Source organism: Oppia nitens, unplaced genomic scaffold, assembly GCF_028296485.1.
Source record: "Oppia nitens isolate AA-2021 unplaced genomic scaffold, nextdenovo-longstitch-racon4-pilon3 scaffold59_pilon_pilon_pilon, whole genome shotgun sequence".
In the NCBI taxonomy this organism is placed as follows: Eukaryota; Metazoa; Arthropoda; class Arachnida; order Sarcoptiformes; family Oppiidae; genus Oppia; species Oppia nitens.
Window position 1 is genome coordinate 43,167 of NW_026533242.1, and position 20,689 is coordinate 63,855.

Consider the following 20,689-nt stretch of genomic DNA (forward strand, 5'->3'; position numbering starts at 1 on the left):
AACAATACTCGAAGAATATGACTTTGAAGTAAAATATAAGAAAGGAAAATTACATAACAATGCTGACGCATTATCAAGATATCCATACGAGGAACCAGACGATTGGGAACCAGTAATACCAGTACTAATAAATCCTACAATAAACATAATAGAGAAACAAGATAGTGATAAATGGTGTAAAGAATTAAAAGAGAAAATAAAAAATAATCAACAAAGTAAAAGCTTAAGCAAATTCATTATTGAAAATGAAATTCTATATAGGATAAGTTATGATGATAATAGAAATAGGAGGCTACAGTTATGCCTTCCTAAAGAATTAAGACGACAAATCCTACAAGATTTACATGACAATGAGTTGTCCGGAGCTCACTTAGGATTTGAAAAAACATATGGAAAAATCAAAGAGAGATTTTTCTGGCCTCACTGTGAAAAGTCAATCAGAAAATACGTAAACAACTGCGAGTCATGTCAGTTGAATAAAGTCGACAATAAACTGGAGAAAGGAATGCTGCAGCCTATCGATGCCAATGAACCATTTGAAATTGTCGGAGTAGACATACTTGGGCCTCTCTCTCCGACGTCAAAAGGCAGTAAATACATTATAATAATGATTGACTTATTTACAAAATGGATGGAGACAAAGGCAGTGAGGAATGTACAAGCCATTACTATAGCGAAATGGTTTGTTGATGAAGTTCTGGCAAGACACGGCGCCATTAAAAAAGTGTTAACAGATAATGCCAGATACTTTATATCAGACTTTATGGAAGAAGTCTTTAAGTTGACAGCCTCCAAACATGTGAAAACCACACCATATAGTCCACAATCGAATGGAACTGCAGAAAAAGCATGCGGGACTGTAGCTATGATGCTTAAAAATTATGTTCAAGATAATGTTACCAATTGGGACCAGTACTTACCCAAAGTAACATTCTCGTATAACGTTAGTAATCATAAAGCTACCAAAGTTTCTCCTTTTTTCTTACTATATGGAAGAGAACCAAAAGTACCAATTGACATATCTTATGATCTACCGCGTGACTTTGCATTTGGTACTAATTATTTAAAATATATGGAGGAGACAAGAAGATTGGTTCAAATGAGAATTATAGAGGCTCATAATGATGGTAAATTCCGTTATGATGCTAAACATCGCGATGTAGTATTTGAGGAGGGTGACTTGGTGTCACTACATATTCCTCACAGAGAGATTGGTCTTAGTACAAAATTATTAAGCCAATATATTGGCCCTTATAAGATAATTACGCGGCACAGTCCACTTGTATACACTGTTCAAAGTGTACATAATCCAAGGAAAAAGTTTAAGAAAGTACATATAAGACGATTAAGAAAATGGAACAATGAAATAATTCCTGAATTGGACAGTATTGATGAAGTAGATAGTAACAATGCTAAACATATTACTACACTAAATGACAATGAAAATCAACTGGACGATGAAATTGATAACACGGAACAACAAACAAAGCACAATAATGATCATAAAACGGACAACGATTAAAATTTATTATAATGCATTATTGGTATTTTATAGATTTAAGTTTACATAATGCATGCATTTTTTAAGGTGAAGGGATTTTATAGTAATATTTTATAAATAGAAAATTTGTAAACTAATGTGTACATGAGTTATTAGTGTTACACATCTGAGGACAGATGAAGACTTGAAGGGGCGGAAATGCAATAGTGGGTCAAATCAGCAAAATATTTAACTATTAAATAAGTTTTGTTTTTATTTAAATAATTAAAAAACATAATTATTACATAAGCTAAATTATTGAAAACTTTCCCTATAATAAACAAATGCTTATATACACTAATATTTCTACATTAAATAATTTTATATTGAAGTCAAGGATAACATACATAATTAAAATATATTGTAAGGGTATATTATTTGTTTTACTCGAAAAAGTATTTCAAAAATTATTCTTATTTTTATTTGTTAAAAATTTATAACAGCACTAAAATGTTATACAGAAAACCTAAAGGTAAACACCTTGTTTTTAAGGAAATTTTATTCAATATTTTAGTGTTAAAATAATGCACTAAAATGTTATAGAAAAAATTAAATAGTAAACTCCCAGTTTTAATAGTGATTAAAACCTGACTCAATGTGACACACTTTTTATGAACGTACACTTTAGTATAAATAGAGGTGTCTCTCAAACACCAAAATCAGTTCTCCACTTGGAGTCATACTACGTGTATTGCTTTAGAGTGAATTAATAAAAGTATTTGCATATTACTTTGTGTGTGTTTACTTTCTCGACGCGGACCAATCGTTGGACATCTTAAGGGACGCCTTCAGAATACATCCATAACCACGCGGACGTTAAACAACTATTACGTAAGTAAATATTTTTATTATGAGAACTCCGGCACCGTACCGTATACGGGGGCATCTCACACCCGAACTCTTATTGGAACCTACGGGTGAACCTACGGGTGAACCTACGGGTGAACCTACGGGTGAACCTACGGGTGAACCTACGGGTGAACCTACGGGTGAACCTACGGGTGTACCTACGGGTGAACCTACGGGTGAACCTACGGGTGAACCTACGGGTGAACCTACGGGTGAACCTACGGGTGAACCTACGGGTGAACCTACGGGTGAACCTAAAGGTGAACCTACGGGTGAACCTACGGGTGAACCTACAGGTGAACCTACAGGTGAACCTACGGGTGAACCTACGAGAGTACCTGCAGGTGAACCTACGAGAGTACCTACAGGTGAACCTACGAGAGTACCTACAGGTGAACCTACGAGAGTACCTACAGGTGAACCTACGAGAGTACCTACAGGTGAACCTACGAGAGTACCTACAGGTGAACCTACGAGAGTACCTACAGGTGAACCTACGAGAGTACCTACAGGTGAACCTACGAGAGTACCTACAGGTGAACCTACGAGAGTACCTACAGGTGAACCTACGAGAGTACCTACAGGTGAACCTACGAGAGTACCTACAGGTGAACCTACGAGAGTACCTACAGGTGAACCTACGAGAGTACCTACAGATGAACCTACGAGAGAACCTAAACTAACGACATGACAGAGACACTGAGGTATGCAATATTTTAGGATAACATACCTATAAGATAACCTACCTATATTGTAATCTGATTATAAGGAACCTACTCATATAGTAAACTATCTATAATGTAACCTGCTTATATGGTAACCTATCTATAAGGTAATCTAACTGCACGGTAACCTATCTATAGTTGTCTGCCGATATGGTAGTCCATCTATAAGATAACCTACCTGTATGTTTACCTACCTATAAGATAACCTACCTATACGGCAACCTACATATATGATAACCTACTTATGGGTTAACTCCTATAAAGCAACCTACGTATATGGTAATCCATCTATAAGGTATCCTATCCTGAAGGTAATTGCATACCCGATGACATGTCCGTTGTCAACTACAAACATGAACACGGTTACTCCCGTATAGTAGGAGTTACCCGACTATGTCGGGGAACAAGGGGATCCGCTCGCCCCTTAAGCCACACACCACGAAACCGACCGGGTTGAGAGCCCAACCGTAAGGGCCGGTGGTATATTACCGAGTGTTTTGGTTTACATAAGTTAGTTTAGCTTAGTCCTAAATGTCAGTAATACCCCACTTCCCCTACAATATCAATATATGTTGTTTGTATTCCCATTGAAATAACATTAACGGCATATTTAGTAATAGAAAATACGGGTTTACTATACCCATAGAAAATACATAAGCGGCACATTTACTATTGTAATTATGGGTTTAATATTGCCATAGAAATAACATTAGCTATACTTTAACATACAAACATATAGGTTTAGTTTGTGACACGTATAGTGTCAGTAAATGTAGTGACGCACTTGCGTTTCAGTGAATACTATTTAACCATTGGTTTAAACATTTTATATACAGGGGTTAACAAGGGTTTTTGTTTCCTATACTTTAACATTAATGAATTAATTAATTTCTAAGCGCACTTGTGTATTGTATTTTAATGCAAATGAGAATTTGCCTTTAGGTGGTAGTGTGCGACTGATCAAAAATAGGCAGAGTTTGAATTAACCAATAAGAGCAAAGTAGTAGTATATGTAAAAGTTGTCATCAAATATGAATGCAGAGTTTAACAGTTTGCGCGCGCAGCAGGCAGTGGCTTATGCAGCGATCAGACTGCTGAGCTCTCAGTCGGGCGAAATGCTCGACACAAGTTGTCCTACTCCTGAACTGGTCGGTTGCCGTCACTTTGCTCCGTAATACACTATAGTGTATTACAATACATTGTAATAGTTTAATTTATATGTGTTATTAATAAACTCGGTTTTGGTTTAAGTCCCGAGTAAGTCATTTGGGCCTTCGGCCCGCACTTTCTCTCTTCTCTCTCTCTCTCTCGTACTTTCTCTCTTCATTTCATCTAAGGGCTCCCTTGCCGTGTCAGTCGTGTGTCCCTTTCCCGTGTCCATCACCACTCACTACAACACCACCACCTCAACACATTGACCGACAACACCACTCAGCTCATTGGCCGACAACACCACTCAGCTCATTGGCAAATACAGCACCGCTCAGCTCACTGGCCAATACAGCACCGTTTAGCTCACTGGCCGAAACAGCACCGCTAACACTGGCCGATACAGTACCGCTCAGCTCATTGGCTCATCACAACCGTAACCGCTCAACGCGAGATCCATACCGTGGTCGCTGATGTCCTCAACTACATAGGTGTTGGTGCCGACTCATCTCTAAGACCGACACACTTTGGTGCCGATAACGTCGAGTCAGCACCGGACACCTTAAGCAACCTATCCAACCGTTTCAATTGGTGGCTGACRAGTGGGATCCGCTCAACACAGTGCCGCCGCTCAACTCATAAACTYTTTAAAATTTAACTAAGTTTTTAAAAACTTTTGTGATCATCTATTCATCGCGACTTTGCGTCTTCTTTGGACCGATCACCGCTGGTCACACGGACGACTACATTAATTCGTTTACCGACATCGAGGCGAAGAGATCCTTAGGAGTGGCCTAATAGTTGGCAATCATCTATAAATTGCCACCAAACCCAAAGACCGGTCCACGGCGAGCCAGGTGTTAGTCTGTGCTCCCGGGACCATACAAAGGTCTTTTATTCCCATACCCGTCACACTTAGTGACTGACACGAGACAAAGGGTCCGCTCTATTTAGAGCTTTTCGCATTAATTTGCATTTATTTTTCACCCGAATGTCTAGTGTCTGCTACCCGCCATCTCATCAATCTACAGACATCTGAAGAGAATCAACGCGACAACGAACACCAAAGTTATCTCTGTCTAGAGATAACTCATTTAAGCGTATCATTACGCAAATTAAGCGAGTTTTTAAAGACAATTAATCTCTTCCGAAAAGAGATAATACAAAGGATTGAAATTGAAAAGGAAATCCTGTTTTACGCGCAAAAGCTACGGTCAAATTTAAAAAGGATTTATTACCGCCGTTTTCAGAYCAGTAATTTTAAGGAAACGGCTAAAATTATCGCTACAATAAATACAAAACTGCAGTTTGCTCGGACCAAATATCAAAATTTTTTGAGTGATTTGGTTTCAAAGTGCCGACAAGTTTGGCATACCGTTGATGAACAGTGTGAGTACTGTTACCACTATTTTAGCGACGTAATCCCTGATTGCACCAAACATGTCGTCCCAAACACATGTCAACAACTCAAACAATATGGAGTCGAATACCAGTTTATACAACAAAACTTTCTCAATGAAATCTTTGGTGAAACCACTAAACAAACAGAACCAGATAAGCCAGGAGCACAAACAAACGTCGAACCGCAGCTACCGGCCATCGATTGGCCAACAACTACCGGAGTCGACGGTAAAAGAGAAACAATTGAAGAGCTCCCACAACAAACGCGTGCGGACACTAGCAAATGGTCAAAACAAAGAGAAAAACATCGCCGAATCAAAAAATGGGTCCACGATGTCAAACGTCATAACCAAAGACATCAACAGAAGAAACATTCGTTTCGGGAAAACAAAAAGAGGCAAACGTAAACAAGGTCCTCAACTATTGATTAGAAGCATACCATATTACCGATCAAATGACCCACCAAAGGATGTCATACTTGGTCTCGACATCGAGTTCGCTAAAGATAAATACACCAACAAATTATTGGCGGGTTGGGTCACTATCTGCTCATCATTGAGTTCAAGAAAGGTTCTCAATATGGGACTTAAAAGTTATGTTATCTTTCATGCATTTGTTAAACTAAATCCATTTGATGTCAACCTAATGACTAGATGGTCCGGTCTTACACGTGATATGGTTACTAATGGTGTTGAACTAAAAGAYATACAAGAAAAAATTGTTTACTATTTGGATAACTACACTATCGTAGGCGTCTCCATTAAAAGTGATTTACAAGTTCTCGGATTTATTGATTATCTCCACAAACCAAATATAAAAGACTTACATGATGTCTTCAAAGGATCAGGTGGTAATAACGATAAAATATCACTTAAAACAATGGCTTACGCTGTCTTCAATAAACGCATACAGGAATACACTATTCCCGTAGACAAAGGTAGACCAATACCACCCGGGCATTCACCACTACAAGACGCTCGTATGTCAGTTAAAATTTATCAACAATACATTGATGGTAAAATAAAACCTGCACTCGACAATTGTGGCAACATGTCGTTTCAATGGATGAGAGACAAAGAGATACTAGATCCGGAAATAATKRAAATTAAACAACAATTAAAAGACAATAAAAAATCCTTTAAATCAAAATAAATAAATTAATTGTTTACACAAATATATTGTTTACACTTATATATACTTTATTTTATTATTGTATAATTTTAGTAATTTGCTMATAACTATWTTATTCAAGGGTATATTTTAATAAYTTTTTATATTTTAATAATCTATACATTAATGTCTATAATTATAGATTAAAATAAAAATTGGGAACTATTGTTTTGTATTTTATTTTTAWTTTTAAAATTTYATAATTTCAATAAATTTTTGTTAAATGTTATATAAAATTACTCATAACTTTTTGAAACAAAGTTAATGTCAACTAWATTAAAATGCTATATTATAGTGCATACTAGGGCCAATAAAAACACATTAAATWAATTTACGGATATTAATAAACMKATATAAAAAATCTAAYAAAAAACAATTCTTATATTATTTTTTAACGAMAAGTTTTAGAAAAACACTYACAACYTTTTAATTCAAGGGTAAAATTAAATATTCATTATTAATTTTATAAACTACAAATAATCTACTAGAATAATAGACTAAAACAAAAACTGGGAATTAATGTCTTGTATTTTAATTTTAAATTCAAATTTTTAAAAATTAAATAAAATTTTGTTAATTGTTATACTAAATGACTCATAACTTTTTAAAACAAAGATAACTTCAAATATATACAAATGCTATGTTATAGTGTATACTAAGGCCTATAATAACACAATAAAAAATATTACGGATATTCACAATTAAATATAGAAATAAATTAAAAACTATTTTTATATGTTATTTTTTGCAAAATATTAGGTTTATAATAGTAAAAACTTTTTAAAACAAGGGTATAATTTATAATTTGTTTTTGTTTTTATATACTACAGATAATAGTCTAAAACAATAGTTAAAAACCAAAATTGGATATTAATAATTAAATTAAGAATTTAATAAAATTGTAATTTTATTTATACCAATTTTTGTTATAAAAAGTGACAATAATAGCTATAACTTTTTTATTCAAATATATTTTTATAAATTAATTTTTATTATTAAATTTACATTTTGGTTGTCTATAAATTAGCATTAATTAAAAAATTGGGAATTATTTCAAAATAATTAAAAATTCAACTTTTGTATCAAATTAATTTTTTGAAAATTTTAATTAGACATTACATTTTATCTTATAACTTTCTTATTCAAAGGTATTTTGAATAAATTGTTTTTATAACTTAATAGCTCATTTAATAAGCTACAAATTAACATAAATAAAAAAATTGGGAAATAATTACTAATAATTAAAAATTTAATTTTAATAGTAATTTAATAAAAAATTTTACAAAATAATGATCACATTTTTTATCATAACTTTTTTATTCAAGGGTATTTTATAATTTTTATTGTCATTAAGATAATCACAAATAAATTCTCTATAAAATAGACCTAATTAAATAATTGGTAATTATTATCAAAATAGTTTAAAACAATTAAAACTATCAAAATTACACAAAAATCCCGACTTCAAGCCTATGCAAAGCTAACGATTTTTTTGTTTATTACGACCCAAATTAATTTTTATTTTTTTTTATTTTTTATTTAAATACACTAATTTATTGCTAAAATAACCTAAATAAATGTGATAAAAGTTAATTGTGCTTTTATTTTAGTTTTTTTTAACTATTAATAAAAATGTATTGCAAACCCGATATCGAGCCTATGTAAAGCTCATTGTTTTTTTTTAATTTTTAATTTAAATGCAAAAGTTTATTAAACCTAATTTTATTTTTTATGACCTATTATTTAAATTAAATTTAAAATCTTAGATAAAAACAAAATTTTATTTATTTTATTATTTTAATTTTAATTATTAATTTAATTAACTTTTAAATAGGTTATATGGAAATTTTATTTTCTTTATTTTAACCTAATATTTAAATTATGTCAAAAGTTTATTTAAATATAATTATAATTTCTTTATTTAATACAACACAAACATAAAATTAATTCATTTAAGATGTGTCTGTTGTTCATAACAGTCATTCTTATTGTATTTGTTATACCATTAATTCGCTATTATGTTTTAAATTATATGTGAATTAAAATGTTTTTAATTTGTTTAATTTTGTTTAAAATTATTTCAATTATTCTCTGTGTCCGTACCGATTATATTGAAATTAAAACAACTCCAAATGAAACAACATTTCCGTTGAACACTAATTATGAAGTGGAGACGGTTCTCGACCAACACACCGTACTTATAATAAATACCCGATGTGACATCTTATATACAAATATTTTAATAGAGTAATTAGTTTTCAATAGAGAGAGAGAGAGAGAGAGAGAGAGAGAGAGAGAGAGAGAGAGAGAAATATAAGAATAATAAAAAATTTATTTTTAAAGTTTATTTTAATTTATTTTTAAAAAGTTTATTTTAATTTATTTTTAAAAAGTTTATTTTAATTTATTTTTTAAATATATATTTATAACAGATATATAGTAAAAGAAAGAGAGAGAGAACAGAGAGAGAGATAGAGAGAGAGGCGATTTCTGTTACGTTGAACGCGCCGGCAATCGAGCGCCCGAAGATTGGCCGAAACTGGTGGTCCGTTTCATCTGGACGCTGGTTTCGGTAGCCGAAGCCAAAAAGGTTATCGACCGTTTTGTTGACGCGGGTCTCCCCTTCGTCTTTACCGAAATCCGTTCCAACGAGGCTTTTGTTTGGCTCTCCGGGCCCGAGGATGCGGCTATTTGGGAGGTGACCGCTTTGCGGGGCGTCCGCCGCGTTGAGAAAGCCTATGACCGATGTTGGAATATCTAAAACGGGTGGGAAATGTCGACCACTTCATAGATGTCTCTATTTCTCTCTCTCTCTCTCTTTCTTTAATATACTATAAATACTGTATTGTTTTCACACGTTTTGTATCATTTTTCGTATCAATCGCTTTAATAAACGTTATATTTTAACGCTAAATATACGCGTTTTTATTACCAAAAATATCGGTCACTATTGGCCGACAATATCAATGTCGAAATGGACATATTACTTGTAATAATTGTTTGCCTGAATTACACAATAACTGTCCGGTTTGAAGCGATATAACTGAAATTAATAATATAATTAAAACTGGACATTTTCTGGACATTTAAATCTTGCTATTGAATATAACTGTACAAAATCGTCGATTAAATGTAACAAAAAAATAAAATTCACCATAAAATTCTTCTACAAATACAGCTTTGCACTGTTATTTTTTAAAATAAAATTTATTTTTATTACAAGAACACTATACTATGTTACAAATATTTCTTTATTATAATTTATTTTCGTTACAAGAACGCTATACTATGTTATTATAATTTAATAATTAAGCATTTATATAATAAAATAATACAATAACAAAATTATAAAACGATAATATTAAAATATTATCTTTATATATTATTTTAATATAATTTATTTTATTACAAGAACACTATACTATGTTATTATAATTTTAAATATTATAATTTAAAACTGTGCGCTCTTTTGATTTTTAGTCGTCAATTGAACGTCAAAAGTGCAAATCTGTAAGTCGACAAATATATTACATTATTTTATATACACTGTAATATTTAATACAAGAACGCTATACTATATTATTATAATTTAAAAATTAAAACATTTATATATAATAAAATAATTCAATAAAAAATTTATAAAAGACAAGAACATAATTATTATATTTTTAAAAAATTTTATTACAAGGAATCTACACAATGATCTATATTTTATTTTAGAGAAATGTTAAAAGATTAATTTTATATTTTCTATTTAATTTTTTTATATAAATGAATTTTTAAAGGTATGTATTATTAAGATTCTTTATTAAAAATTATATTTAATTACATTATTTATTATTATTATTATATATTAGTAATTCTAATTAGTTATTAAAAAAATAAATTATAGCTTAAAATACGTAATTTAAATAATAATTTTTTTTTATCTATATTTAAGATTTTATATATGAAATACTTATAAAAACAAATGTTATTGATTTATATATAATATTTAATAATACTGTAATAAAAAGATTGTTATAACTGTATAAAAGAAAACAATTTTATTATTAGTTATCTATTTAAGACATAAAACACATGAATAGTAATCACATAAATAAAGTTGTGTTGTGTTTACAAAATAAATCATTTTGTAAATAATTTAATAATTTAATATATTATTTATGTAGTGATAACCCCTCGGATTGTTTACAAAACAAACCAATTTTTTTGTTGACAATTATTATATGTTTTTTAAATTCATTGATAAATAAATTGTAAATTATTTTTTTGTTTTGATTTGAAAACAATGGTTAAGAGGAAGAAGAAACCAATTACTAAAAGTGATTCATTGATGGCTGACATTGAAGTCAATGATTTGTTTAGTGAATTGTTGGCCGAAAATAAAAGACTTGTTAATGTATTGAATGAATTGAAAAGTTATTTGAAAATAATTCACAAGAAATACGAGACAATGATTACTGACGAAGATATCAAACAGTGGCAGACATTACAACAATCAATGGATACAACTGTAGAGGAATACAATAGTAATAATAATCTAAGAGTTAAGCTGAAGAATAAAATTGATTTGAATAGGAAATCAAGTGATGGAAAACAATCGGCAAATAATGATAACAACATTGATGTCAATGAAGAAGACACCAATCAATTGTCAGTACAATCTCTGTGTCAGACAACTATCACCACAAGTGAAGTGTCAAAAACAGAGACAATTCGTAGAAGTAGTCGTAACACAAATAGTAAACCATGCGATGACTATCAGAGACGCAGCCGCCAGCCATACGATTGCCGACACACTGATTGTGGCCAACAGTTTAAACTGAAGTCACAGTTAACTCGTCATTACAGTGAATATCATGCGGACAACGACGACGACACGTCACTTGAGCACACGTGTCACGTGTGCGACAAGACATTCAAACTGGCGGTTCAATTGCAACGACACGTGAATAGACATGAAATGAGCCGACGGTCGGCATACAAGTGCTCGGAATGCGGCAGATATTTCACTACTAAGAGAAATCTCGAAAGACACCGACAGACTATACATTTGATTGTTAATGTCGGCCAAACCACTGGTCGTACGCCAGATACCGAACCCGACAGATGCCTGACTGAGTTTACTCAGCAAACGTTTGACCCGAAAACACGAAAATACATTTGTCCCGACAACGGATGTGGATTGCCGTTCAATACGGCCAGAGGTGTCTACAATCACTTTATCGAAACGCACGACACGACCACTACTGACTGTCTACCACTTGATGATAATAATGATGTTTGTAGTAGTGATCGACAACTACTAGTACTGTTGAGGCAAAACAATTTCGATGAGTCGACCGAACGATATTTGTGTCCATTTACCGACTGCGACCGTACGTACGCAACAAATCGTAATCTTAGTCTTCATTTTCAAGCGGTTCACTACAAGCCAAACGATAGACCGTATGTTTGTCGGGTGGCTGACTGTGGTAAGGGATTCAAACGCAAGTATATACTGAAAGAGCATATGAAGACACACGACTCGGATCGGCCGAAAGCCTACCAGTGCTCGCATTGTCCGAAATCCTATTTCAAAGAGTATCAGCTAAGACAGCACATGAGTTTCAGACATCTGAACGAACGTATACTAAAGTGTGCGATCAATGGTTGCGACGAATGGTTTGGTACAACACATCAGCGGGCAGTTCACCGACAGTCGGCCCACAACATGAACTATGCATTGAAATATCCAACTGATCGGCACCGATGCCAGTGGCCTGGCTGTGACTTTACCGGTAACTGTTTGGCAGTTATACGTTATCATACCCGTATACATACTGGTGAACGGCCGTACGGGTGTCAGTGGCCAGAGTGTGACAAACGATTTCGGACTAAAAAAGACTACAATCGTCATTATGTTTGTCATGAAAATCTGAAACCCTATATCTGCCAGTGGCCCGGTTGTGACTATCGGGGCAATTGTAGTGCCAATCTAGTGGTCCACAAAAAGATACATCAAAGACAACAACAACACCTATCAAGTGATACTACAATTATGACAACAATTATCAATCAATAGTTAGAATTAGAAATAATAAAATTTTATAAATGTATTAACCTATTAATATAACTTCAAAAAAAAGTATTCAAATTATGTACAAAATATTTCAAATAACTTTACCGGTAATTAATGTAATTTATTTTAGTTTATTTTGAAAACATTTCATATCGATTGTCATATGAGTGTTGTTTTAATAAGTTTTAAATTATATTACTATATATTTTTATATTGTAATATAAATCAATGACATTTTTTTTAAAAAAGAAAATAATAAATTATATAAATAGTTTACTAATTAAAAATATAATTATTACAGGTATTTTTTGTGACACTGACTGTAATGATGATGTAAATGGGCTTTCATTTTGAACCGTTTGCCGCAATCTTCGTGTCGGCAAACAAACGGTCGGTCATCGGTGGCCATACTATTTGTTTGCACCGACAACAATGATGTCTTCCGATTCTTATCATCGCTGATGATGACGATATCATTTACCGTTTGTTTTATTTTTTCATTTAATTCGCTTTTATTGTGATTTGTTTTGTCAGTTTCAAGACTTACTGCAGTATTGTAGTCATCGATGACTGCAGTGTCCATCCATTTCTGTTGCAATGTTTGCCACCGATTTAAATCTTCGGCGTCAATCAGCTCTTCATATTTCTTGTAAACCAAATTCATCTGATCTTTCATTTCAGTCAAACATTTGTTTGTAAACAACAATTCATTGACGAGTCTGTTGTTTTCAGCGGTCAGTTCATCGAACAGATCTTCGACTTCAATACTAACAACCATTGGATCAATTTTGGTGATAATTTTTTCTTTAAAATAAAATAAATACTTTTCTATAGATATGATATTGTTTTCAATCATTTGTCACATAATTATTGTTTACACAAACATAAACAATACATTTTTTTTGTGGGGGACTTTTCATATATTGAAATACAATATTAATAAAATTTAAAAAAAACTATTATTATATTCAATATTATTAAGTAATAAATTAAAGTTATATATAAAAAAAAATTTTATATAAATAATTTATTAAACATGTTTTCAATCTAATTAGCTAAAAAGCAGATAATTTATTAATTGTAAATATTATTATTTATCTATTTATTTATATGTACAGTATTATATGTTATATATGTTTAATTTAATTAAAGTTAGATATTATTTTCGTAGTTTTTATTTTTTATTTTAAAGATTTTATTATATTTATAAATACTATTACTAATAATAATATGATACAAATATACAGTGTATAGAAAAATATAATATAATTAGCTATTAGTTGTTAATGTTGTAGTATTAGCTGATTGTTGTTGTTGTTGTTGTCTTTTATGTATTTTTTTGTGTGCATAATAATTGCTACTACTATTGCCCCGGTATTCACAACCGGGCCATTGACATACATAGGGTTTCAAATTTTTATGACAAATCATATGTTTATCGTAGGCTGCCTTCAAACGAAACTGTTTGTCACACTGTGGCCACTGACACATAAACGGTCGCTCACCGGTATGTATACGCGTATGATCTCTCAGATGGGTAACAGTACCGCACCGATACTCACAGCCGGGCCATTGACACGAATGTTTGTCCGGTAGTTTTCTCAGTGAATACTTCATATTGTGAACAGTCTGTCGATGGACTGTCCGCTGATGTATATTAGTAAACATCGACTGGCAGTCATCGATACCACACTTTATTTTTTCATCCATATGTTTGATATTAAAATGATTGGTTAGATCGCATTCATTGAAGTATGATTTGTCACACTGTGAGCACTGGTAGGATTTGCTACGATTTTCATCGTGTGTTTTCATATGTTTATTCAGTGAACTTCGTTTATTAAATCGATTACCACAGTCAGGATGGGTACAACTGAACGGTTTATAATCGGGTTTATAGTGATTGTTGCGAAAGTGAACCTCAAGACTATGTTTATAGCCGTAACTGCGATCACAGCCGACAAATGGACACAAAAATCGTTGTTTTTGGTCGTCAAACGTACAGTTCTTTAACAGTAGTAATAGTTTTCGATCGGATTCACGAATCGCCGGTAATATTTGGCTATCATTTTCCTGACAAACTTCCTCATCATCTTCAGTGATGGCGTTTTGTCGATGAATTTCCTGATAGTGTTTGTATAGACTTTTGGCGTTACTGTACGGCAGTCCGCAGCCGACTGCAGGACATATGTATTGTCGGGTTTTCAAATCAAAAGTGTTTTGTCTGAACACAGTGTAACCAAAATCAGATCGTCCGGCATCAGTATCGTCGGTTTGGTCCAGACTATTGTACATCAAATGTATGGTCCGCTGGTGTCGCCTAAGACATAGTTTATTAGCAAAACATTTGTCGCATTCTGAGCACTGGTATGATCGGTGACTGTAGTAATGTGTTCTCAAATGATTTGCCAGATGTGCCTTAATTTTAAATGTCTTTTCACACACATGACAGCTGTTGATGACTGTTGTTGTTGATGATGATGTCTCGTGACATCTGCGTGAGTGTTGATTCAGTTGGACTTTCAGTTTAAACCGTTGACCACAATCCTTGTTTAGGCACTCGTATGGCCTGCTCTTGTAGGCATCACATGACTTATTTGTCTTACGTTTACTAGTCTTGAGTTTTGTCTTCAACTTTGACACTTCACTTGTCGTGATAGTTGTCTGAGACAGAGGTTGTACTGACAATTGATTGGTGTCTTCTTCTTCATTGACATCAATGTTGTTATTACTATTTGCCGCTAGTTTTCTATCACTTGATTTCCTATTTAAATCAATTTTATTCTTCAGCTTAACTCTTACATTATTATTACTATTGTATTCCTCGACAGTTGTATCCATTGATTGTTGTAATGTCTGCCACTGTTTCATATCTTCGTCGGTAATCATTGTCTCGTATTTCGTGTGAATTGTTTTCAAATAACTTTTCAATTCATTCAATACATTAACAAGTCTTTCATTTTCGGCCAACAATTCACTAAACAAATCGTTGACTTCAATGTCTGCCATCAATGAATCACTTTTAGTAATTGGTTTCTTCTTCCTCTTAACCATTGTTTTCAAATCAAAACGAAAATAATTTACAATTTATTTATCAATGAATTTAAAAAATACATAATAATTGTCAACAAAAAAATTTGGTTTGTTTTGTAAACATAGCACTTGTTTTTTGAGGGGTTTTCACTTTAGTTACTATTTTGCAAAACTTTTATTTATTAAAAAATAGTATTATTACAGTATATATTTTGTTTGATAAGTAAAGATAACATTTTTTTATTAATAATTATTTTATCTATTATATACATATATACAAATTTAGTTAAATTATAATATATTTTTTAAAATAAATATTTTAGTAAATATTAATGAAATAAAATATGCTATAAGACTATTATTGAAAAATTTTAATTTAAAATATAAATATAAATAATAATATATTCATACAAATTTAATATACTATTAGCTATTATTAATTGATTTTGTCTTTATTGTTGTATTAGCTGATTGTTAAATTATTAATTTACTATAAATGAAAGAGAAATTAAATATTTAATTTACCGTAAAATCGTGTTTTTATTCCCATAAGGAATTAAAAAAAATGAAAAAAAAATTTTTCATATGGGAAAAAAACTCGTATTTTTTACCACCCCTGGTAAATTAAACGAGTCTATAGGGAAAAGCAAAATTGGGGGAATAGGGAGCTGTAATGACAGGTATTACCGGTAACTAATATTCAATAAAAACTTCATTTATATTTTATTTAAAAATAACTATCGGTAGAGTAAATAATCGGTAATCTGGTTGTTGACTGTTGAGAACTGGTACCTGTGTTGTCGGGCAATACATTTGTGTCAAATATCGGTAATCTGATTGATGGCCATAGAGAACTGGTACGGTGTTGTCGGGCAATACATTTGTGTCAAATATCGGTAATCTGATTGATGGCCATAGAGAACTGGTACGGTGTTGTCGGGCAATACATTTGTGTCAAATATCGGTAATCTGATTGATGGCCATAGAGAACTGGTACCGGTGTTGTCGGGCAATATATTTGTGTCAAATATCGGTAATCTGATTGATGGCCATAGAGAACTGGTACCGGTGTTGTCGGGCAAGACATTTGTGTCAAATATCGGTAATCTGATTGATGGCCATAGAGAACTGGTACGGTGTTGTCGGGCAATACATTTGTGTCAAATATCGGTAATCTGATTGATGGCCATAGAGAACTGGTACCGGTGTTGTCGGGCAATATATTTGTGTCAAATATCGGTAATCTGATTGATGGCCATAGAGAACTGGTACGGTGTTGTCGGGCAATACATTTGTGTCAAATATCGGTAATCTGATTGATGGCCATAGAGAACTGGTACCGGTGTTGTCGGGCAATATATTTGTGTCAAATATCGGTAATCTGATTGATGGCCATAGAGAACTGGTACCGGTGTTGTCGGGCAATATATTTGTGTCAAATATCGGTAATCTGATTGATGGCCATAGAGAACTGGTACGGTGTTGTTGGGCAATACATTTGTGTCAAATATCGGTAATCTGATTGATGGCCATAGAGAACTGGTACGGTGTTGTCGGGCAATACATTTGTGTCAAATATCGGTAATCTGATTGATGGCCATAGAGAACTGGTACCGGTGTTGTCGGGCAAGACATTTGTGTCAAATTATGGTCATTACGTTGACCGCTGTTGATCACTGGTACCGATGTTGTCTGATGACATTTGTGTCAGATATCGGTAATCTGGTTGATGGCCATTGATTAGTGGTACCGGTGTTGACTGATCAAACATTGGATTCAAATATCGGTAATCTGTTTGTATGTCATTGATCACTGATATCGGTGTTGTCTGAGCAGACATTGGTGTCAAACATCGGTCATCAGGTTCAGCGCTATTGATCACTGGTACCGATTGTGGTTAATAGCCGCCGATTTGTGGCCATTAATTACAAACAATTATCGGTAATTATATGTTTGATAGTTATTAAACGGTTTTTACGGGTATATAAATTAAAAACTTTTTAAAAATAAATGATATATTGATTTGTATTAAAAACACGTTTTTTAAAACATTTATAAAATAATTTACAGTTTTTTTATTACCGTTAGTTATATTAATATAAAAACATATACAGTTAAAATCATAAATCGGTCAATAGATGGCATATTAATAGGATTGAAACTTTTTGAGACATCCAAATATAAGGGGTGGGAAATTTTAAAATGTATTAAAATCAGGGGGTGGGAAATTATTTTTAAGTTAAAAAACTATTTTTTCATATGGGGAAAAACTCGCATTATTTCCCATGACTCAGACATTTCCATATGGGAATAAAAACACAACTTAACGGTAAGTTATTATTATATTATGGTTACGGTATTATTAAGATTTCAATCATTTAAAATTTACAATTTGGTACCAATAATAACGAATATTACCGGTAATTATGAAGTATTATTTTTTTACAAAATTTAATACTAATCAGCCGTCGGTATTGTACTATCAGCTGCTGATTGTTGTTGTTGTTGTCTTTGATGTATCTTTTTGTGTGCATACAGATTGGCACTACTATTGCCCCGATAGTCACAACCGGGCCATTGACATACAAATGGCTTGAGATTTTGATGACATATAACGTGTCGTTTGAGACAAGATTTACTAGAAAATCGTTGTTGACAGTCTGGCCACTCGCACCCGTACGGCCGTTCACCCGTATGCTTACGGTAGTGACACCTAAGATGACAAGCTGATTGACTACGAATCTCGCAACCGGGCCAGTCACACAAAAAGTTGCCCGGCTTATTACGGTCGGCATATTTCATTTGATGTACTTGTTGTCGATGGATTGACCGATGATGGTCACGGGTGAACATTGTTGTACAACCATTTATACCGCACTTAAACTTTTTCTTTAAGTGTATAATATTAATATGTTTGGTTAGATCGCATTTATTTATGTATGCTTTGTCGCATTGTGAGCACTGGTAGTTTTTGGTACGGTTTTCATTGTGTGTATAAATATGTTTATTAAATGTAGCCCTTTTGTCAGTTCGATAATTGCAATCGGGATGCGGACAACTAAACCGTTTGGTGTATGGTTTGTAGTGATAGTTGCGAAAGTGTTCATCAAGCATATGTTTAGTTCGGTAACTTCGGTCGCAGTCAGTAATTGGACACAAAAATCGTTGAGTTTTATCATCAATCGTACAGTTTTTCAACAATAACAATAGTTTGCGATCCGATTCGCAAATATCGGACAACGATTTCCTATTATTTTGCGAACAAACTTTTTCAACCATTTTGACAGTTCCAGCAATTTGTCGATGAAATTTCCGATAGTGTCTGAATAGTCTCAATGGTGTAGTGTATGGCAGAGCACATCCTACTGCTGGACATATGTACTGTTGGGTTATCGAATCATAGGTTTTTTCCAGAAACAAATCGTCCACATAATAATCAGATAGTCGGTCACAATCATCAGTATTACCGGTTTGATTGTTGTGTTGGACACCGCTATGAGTTGTCTTGAGTTTTGCCAATTCATTTGCGATGGCAGTTGTCCGCAGATAGAAAATTTCTCCTTCTTCTAATTGATCATCGGCTGAGTCGTCACTGATATCAATCACATTATCATTAGTTTCTGACTTAATTATGTCGTCAATTGAATCCTGTAGTCTGTCATCAGTATTGTCAGCGTATTGATTGTTGTCTTGGATTTTACACTTCGTGTTACTTATATGACTAGTACTTCCATGAATTGTCTCGGGTTTTGGCGTTTCATTTGTGGTCAAAGTTAGCATTTCTTCTTCTTTGTCATCTTCATAATTGATTTCCTCATTGTCTTCATTGATATCACAATCATAATCACTATTTTCTGATTGTTTGTCATCAATTGAATCGTGTAGTCCGTTGTCATGGATTTGGTTTATATTATCATTAGTTAAACGTTTGGCTTTTGTGTTTTGCCAAAGAGATAGCTTATTGTACAGAAACTTGTTGTACGGCCGGCTCTGGTAGTCATCCAACAGATTACTTGTATTACTATTATTAGTTTTGTCGCTAGAATTTGCTTCTGGCTCTTGAATACTAGTGGTGACAGTCGTCTGACACAGAGGTTGTACTGACAATTGATTGGTGTCTTCTTCATTGACATCAATGTTGTTATTACTATTTGCCGATTGTTTGCCATCAATTGATTCCCGATTTAATTCATTATTTTTCTTCAGTTTAATAACTCTCAGACTATCATTACTATTGTATTCTTCGACAGTTGTATCCATTGATTGTTGTAATGTCTGCCACTGTTTGATGTCTTCGTCGTCAATCATTGTCTCGTATTTCGTGTGAATTGTTTTCAAATAACTTTTCAATTCATTCAATACATTAACAAGTCTTTCATTTTCGGCCAACAATTCACTAAACAGATCGTTGACTTCAATGTTAGCCATCAATGAATCACTTTTAGTAATTGGTTTCTTCTTCCTCTTAACGATTGTTTTCAATCAAAACGAAAATTAATTAACAATTTATTTATCAATGAATTTATAAAAACACATAATAATTGTCAACAAAAATATGTTATGTTTTTATAAACATAACACTTATTTTTGAGGGGTTTTCACTTTATTTACTATTTTGTGAAATTTCATCACATAGTTTGTAAACTAACAGTAAAAATAATTATTTATTATAATAAATTAGTTATTAAATTATTATATATATATATCTTTTAATAAATAAATGTAAAAATTAATAATTATTTTTATCTATATATACAA

At 32.5% G+C, this 20,689-nt stretch overlaps 3 protein-coding genes across 3 annotated transcripts; 1 reads left to right on the forward strand and 2 right to left on the reverse strand.

The window, feature by feature from the left end:
- Nucleotides 1-11,108: 11,108 nt before the first annotated feature.
- On the forward strand, nt 11,109-13,000 carry LOC128960827 (endothelial zinc finger protein induced by tumor necrosis factor alpha-like). The gene has a single exon (XM_054306964.1). The coding sequence runs from the start codon at nt 11,126-11,128 to the stop codon at nt 12,899-12,901; it is 1,776 nt and encodes a 591-aa protein (XP_054162939.1). The 5' UTR covers nt 11,109-11,125; the 3' UTR covers nt 12,902-13,000.
- A 1,167-nt stretch (nt 13,001-14,167) lies between these two features.
- Nucleotides 14,168-15,969, reverse strand: LOC128960836 (zinc finger and SCAN domain-containing protein 12-like). The gene has a single exon (XM_054306972.1). It carries the CDS (start codon nt 15,950-15,952, stop codon nt 14,168-14,170), a length of 1,785 nt encoding a protein of 594 aa, XP_054162947.1. The 5' UTR covers nt 15,953-15,969.
- Nucleotides 15,970-18,388: 2,419 nt separating this feature from the next.
- Nucleotides 18,389-20,359, reverse strand: LOC128960837 (zinc finger and BTB domain-containing protein 41-like). Its single transcript, XM_054306973.1, has one exon. It carries the CDS (start codon nt 20,357-20,359, stop codon nt 18,389-18,391), a length of 1,971 nt encoding a protein of 656 aa, XP_054162948.1.
- Between the last annotated feature and the right edge of the window lie 330 nt (nt 20,360-20,689).